The sequence below is a fragment of the Sceloporus occidentalis genome, unplaced genomic scaffold (assembly GCF_023333645.1).
Source record: "Sceloporus occidentalis isolate IW3139 unplaced genomic scaffold, rSceOcc1.0.p SCAF_6, whole genome shotgun sequence".
Lineage (NCBI taxonomy): Eukaryota > Metazoa > Chordata > Lepidosauria > Squamata > Phrynosomatidae > Sceloporus > Sceloporus occidentalis.
In genome coordinates, this window is record NW_028316986.1 from 48,820,915 (window position 1) to 48,826,835 (window position 5,921).

Sequence of the window (5,921 nt, forward strand, 5' to 3'; positions counted from 1 at the left end):
AAACAAAGGTGACTCTATCTCAGCCACCCATGAAAAATGTTTTCATTTTTGGAGTATTTTGGATTTGCTAATTCTGGATAACGGAGATTCAACCTGTAAACACATTGCATATATGTTTGGTCCATGGAATCTTCTATTTAAAAGAGCAGATAATAGGCTTTGTGAAAGACTTCAGCCTGAAATTCTTCTACCAGATAAAACTGAATAGCATTAGCTTCAAGACAAACAGTACTAATTCATACAACATACAGTGGACCCTTGTTATCCGCTGAGGTTTGGTCCCAGGAAGCCCGATGAATAATAAAATCCGTCTATGTTCAAGTCCCATTAAATACAATGGCATAGCAAAATGGTGTCCCTTATATAAAATGGAAAAATCAAGGTTTGATACTTGAAATTTATACCTTTTTAAAAATATTTTCAAACCATGGATGCTTGAATCCATGTATAAAAAATCAGTGTATAAGGAGGGCCAACTGTACAATGAAATGATGGGGATCACTTCCACAAAATATGATAATAGGCCTTTCATGTTTAAGTTATTATGGCAAAGTAGTTTTGTTAATAGCGAGTATTATGGTTTTATATTTTTTCTATGTTTTAGTGTGGTTTTAGCTGGTTTCCATGATTTTTAATGGAACTGCTTGGATTTTATATATCAAATAGATTTTTAGTGTACTTTTGTACCAAACAGAGTATACTTTACTTTTTATATACCTTTAGTATACTTTATTTTTAACTAGATCCGAGCCATCTTGGGTCTTCTGCTGAAAAGAATGTGAGATATAAATTAATTATTATATTATTATTTTATATAAATTAATAAATTAATTAACAGCTTTCCGTTTAGATGACTTTTAAAGGGTGTCAGACAAATAGTCATGTATGGTAAGATATCAATTGCTACCTACAGGATCAAGAAGCAGTATTTCTCTACTTCCTAGTTACTGTTGAAAAATTGCCAGAGGGTGTATAGTTTTCAAGGTGTATCGTTTTCATGTGCACTTTTCATTGTTGTCTGGTTGGCTAGTGTGAGATAAAGATGATGGAGCAGACATTCCATACAGATTCAGGCTACTGCAAAGTAGCTCTATGGCCAGGATCCTATAGATTTCAATGACTGTTGAATAAGTGGTTTGAAAGTCTTGCCGTTCAGGTAGGAATGTATGCAAGACCCACAGTATAAGCAAAAGAACAATGATCCAACCATAATAGCAGTTTGCTCCAGAAGGTCATAAGCACACATGTTGCCGACAGAGGAGGAAGCAGATGCCTGCCATTTGCCTTCCACAAAAGGTAGGTGGTATGGACAGCTGCCTATTTCTCTTATGTTTGGCTCTGAGAAGTTGTCAGCATCTAGAGAGTATGGGGCAGCCAATTTAGGAAACTGTTTGTCAAAGTTATTCCAGGCAGCTGGAAGTGAACCAGATCTCAGCTATTGTTTCTGACAGAATCTGCAACAAAGTAAACTCTTTCAGATATAACCCAATTTTGCATAAATTCAAAATGCTGGCAAATTTTCAACGTTCACTTCAAAAAAATAATTCAGGGACGCATTTTAAATATTAAATCTGACGAATTCTTAACTAGCAGAATAATTCTCTCTCTTTTACATCAGTGAAGCAAACATGAAAAAAGACTCATAAACAAAGAAGCTTGTCTGTTTTTGTCACAGTTGATGAGAATACCCTCTATTTCTATTTAACACATTCCTAAGTGGGGTTACTGAAACTAGTAGACTTTAGACTGCCCAGGTATAATACCCAAGAAAGAAGGAAGGAAGGAAGGAAGGAAGGAAAGAAAGAAAGAAAGAAAGAAAGAAATGATATTACTTTGCATTGAATGTGCATGTCCTAATTCGTCTATATAGATGCAGGCCCCTTATGCCTCTTTAGATCCATCTTACATGTTGTTGTTGTTTTCAAAAGACAATTTTAACCCTGCAATGCAATGTATATCTTACAAAGTAGTTGTTGCTTATATTTTATGTTTATATGTTTTTTATATGAACTACTTTTTGTAATGGTATACGCTATACAAAATAAACTTATTATTATTATTATTATTATTATTATTATATATGCAAAATATAACATTTTACTATAATTATATAAAAATACAATATACAGTTGGTCCTCCATATCCATAGACTCTGCATGCACAAATTTGACCATGTACAGTTTGAAAATATTCATACACAAAAAATTTCAACAGGCAAATCTTGATTTTTGCCATTTTACATAACAGACACCATTTTATTATGCTACTGTATATAATGGGCCTTGAGCATCCATGGATTTTGGTATCCACAGACGACCCTGGACCCAAACCCCAGCAGATACCAATGGCCCACTGTATCTCTCTAAAATGGGCATCTATTCACACTATAGAATTGTAACACTATTACTTTAACTGCCATGGTTTTACCCTATGGAATCCTGGGAGGGGCATATAGAAGTCTCAGTCAGAGGGATCGTGTGCCTCATAAAACTAAAAACCACATTTCTATAATGCCTCTGCTGGCGCTCTACTCGGAGCGGACTCCGCTGCCCTTCCCGGCTGCGCCATGCTTCAACAACCTCGCCGAGTATGAGAGCTTCCAGCGCGGAAGGAGGAGGGCCAGCAGGGCGCAGCCAGGGACAGGCACTGCCGCCCCTGCCGGGCGCCAGAGTGGCAGCGGAGGCCAAGCGCGGAGCAGGGCCACGGCCGACCCCGAGCGGATCGAGCGCCTCCGGAGCCTGATGGTGGTGGCGCCGTGGAAGGAGCAGGAGCAGGAGGAAGGGGCCGGCAGGGGCCGGGCTCGGGGCAGGAGGGAGCCCCGGAAAGTCCTCACCAGGATGCCCCTTCATGAAGGCAGTCCACTTGGGGAACTCCACCGCTGTGTCCGTGATGGTGTAGAAGTCAACGTCCACATTCGAACTTTCAAAGGGCTCTGTGGAGTCTGCACTGGCTTCTTGGTTGCGTTTGACAAGTTTTGGAACATGGCACTTACAGATGTAGATGAGACATATCGAAAACCTGTATTGGGTAAAGCTAAATGGAGCCCGGTGGTGCAGTGGTTAAATGCCTGTACTGCAGCCATTCACTCAAAACCACAAGGTTGCGAGTTCAAGACCAGCAAAGGGCCCAAGCTCGACTCAGGCTTGCATCCTTCCGAGGTCGCTAAAATGAGTACCCAGACTGTTGGGGGCAAATTAGCTTACTTGCTAATTAGCTTACTTGCTGTTCACCGCTATGACCTTTGGAATAGCGGTATATAAATAAAACAAATTATTATTAATTATTATATAATTGGAATAGGCCCCAAGTGACCTCTTTGCCTTCTCAGTCTGGTAGTTGGGTGCTAAGTGACAATGGGCAGCTTGAAGTTCTTTTCTCTCTCTTCATTTTGCTCTTTATTTTTATAGAAGACTTGGGATTTATTTCTGTGCCATAACTGGAAAAGAAATTTCACAGTACAACAGGCTCTTTTTACACTATCAAAATGTTCCAGCTCCTCTTTTGCCCTAACAGATTGCTCCATCCTGTCTCCAGTGTCTCTTTGAAACCCCATGAAATAGAAGTAGGATTCCATAGGAAGTATTTCAGCTAATCTAAGGGGTGAAACAGACCACCTCTTTGTGCCGGCTTGGAAGCGAAGTTTAGACACTACATGTTCTGGTGCCACCCACAAGCCAGCGTCACACTGCCTGCCCAACCACACAGCGCACAGCTTTGTGGGACTCCAGCAGCACAATATTTATATGCTGCATGCCGCAGGAGTGCTGCAAAGCTGTGGAGGAAATGTAAAAGCCAGCTTTTTGCCAGCTCAAAAAGGAGCAGCATTTTGCTACTGTTTTTTGTTTCAGCTTAGTGTGCAGTTGCCACAGCCTCAACTCAGCATTCAAAGTGGCAGCATCAAGCTGCCCCTTCAGGGCCATCTGTTTTGGCCCTAAATAGGTCTATTGCTGACCAACTCATTAATAATGAGACCAGACACAGAGAACTGGGTTATAAAATGGGCAGCTTTATTTAACTCAACTTATTTAAACTTATTTCTTCAAGAACTGCAAAAAACCAGGGGGGAGAACCTTGTGTAGGAACAGCTGGCAGATGGTCTGCTCCAAGACCAATTCCCCAGCTTCCAAAGGGCAAAAACACCTGTGCCCCAAGGGCAATCCATACTTTGGGTTGCTCCCCGGCCGGCATCCGGAAGGCCAACCCAAGACTCCCCCACTTAACTCGCCAGACTTAAGTGAGGATTTAAATCTCAAGCCAGCCCCAAGGCAAGTCTCTTTCCCTTCACGTTTACTCGCAAGACCTAAACGTGATTTCCAGAGACCTAGCTTCACCCTTTAGGAGGGTGCCGAGGTGTTCACCGAAACATCTATCTCCCCCCGCCTATGCGTGGAACCTATTTATGACCACACCCATGCCAATTGTCAAAGTCCTCAACCAACAGTGTGGGGTAGGCGAAAAAACCCTTGGAAAGGGGAGAAAATTCCTACCCGGCCCCGAGGCGACCAGAATTAATTTTCACACTGATGTCGAGGTGGGAGGGTGGGCCAGCGTTTGAAGCCAAGTGAGAGGAGTTTGGGCAGGGAAGCCCCAAGCAAGCTAAACCCCGCCCCCTCCTCTCCCAACAGCCAGCAGAGCATGCTGTTTTCCTTTAACATGCTGGTCTCTAATGAGAGGCCAGCAAAATCTCCTCCCCAGCCCAAATGGTCGGGGAGAAGCATAAAGATTAATTTAAATGGAGATAGGTATTTTTAAACCACAGATCAATGTAGAAACCAGTCAGAGAGCATATTTGTCCATGGTCTCATATAAAACTGATATAGAGCCAAAACAACCCAGTCAACTCATACATTCCTAGCATGGAGTCAAGTCAAGGCACATTTGACTGTGAGACCGTCATGTAGTTATACATAAGGTTTGTTTGCTGGGGGAAAACCCCACAAGTCATTTTAACAAAGCATCAGTTTATTTATAATCCTTTAGCACGGGAAAGGTCTGGCTTCTTTGTCCCCCACCCTTCATGTTTAATATCTTAATATTGACTCCTTCACCAGTCCCACTGTGTTTTTACACCTATACCTGAACACTGGCATTCTCCATTGATTAATCTTTCAGATCGCTCACTGCATGACATATTGACCCAGGCAAAGATTTAGCTGTCTAGCCAGAAACCTCTTTAGTTTACTCTAGCACAGCTACTGGGTATATCAATAGGCATGCTCTTGAATTGATTCCCTCAACAGCACCAAAGGAACCAAACTTTCCTCTCTTCCTCATTATGACAGAGCTGTATGTGAGAGGGAGATTTTTGCTTGTGTATAATCTCACAAAAAATTGTTTGCTGTTAATCCTTGATGCAGGCAGATCTCCACTGAATTTCTCATCATCTACATGGAAAAGAAATTTAGTAATTATAAATAGTTTATGCAACCCGCTTTAGTAACATAGAGGAATGGAAATGGAATAATATTCAAACATAATTTGAAACATCATTGGAAATCATGTTGCTCAAATGTTGAGAAACCCTGATGAGATGAACCCTGTACTGACAAGAATCTTCACAGCTTGGGACTAATTTATGCAAAATTCACATGTGGCTGTTTTGAACAGGAAGCAGCCTTTTCTATGAAAAAAATAGTTTTGTGCAGAAACAAAACATTTATGTGCATAAATATTATTTTCATGCACAGAAAATACTGTTTCCTACACAAAAAATATTTTATTCTGCATGAAACGGCTACAGAATTTTGCACAGAAAAGAAATTCAAACTGAATAGTTTCAAAAATTGCACAGTTCTCAAAGTCTTCCTTGCAGCAAGAAGAAAATTCCTAAAATTCCTAATTACTTCCTTTGAGAACAAAATTAAAGAAATATTACAGCTCTGGAGATAAAAGCTTAGTGTTTAGTGGCTCATGCAATCATT

At 40.9% G+C, this 5,921-nt stretch overlaps 1 protein-coding gene across 1 annotated transcript; it reads left to right on the forward strand.

Moving 5' to 3' along the window:
- The first annotated feature begins 2,510 nt into the window (after window positions 1-2,510).
- Window positions 2,511-5,153, forward strand: LOC149310714 (U7 snRNA-associated Sm-like protein LSm11). Its single transcript, XM_089529442.1, has 2 exons — window positions 2,511-3,027; window positions 5,113-5,153. The coding sequence occupies exons 1-2, from the start codon at window positions 2,511-2,513 to the stop codon at window positions 5,151-5,153; spliced, it is 558 nt and encodes a 185-aa protein (XP_089385568.1).
- Window positions 5,154-5,921: the final 768 nt, after the last annotated feature.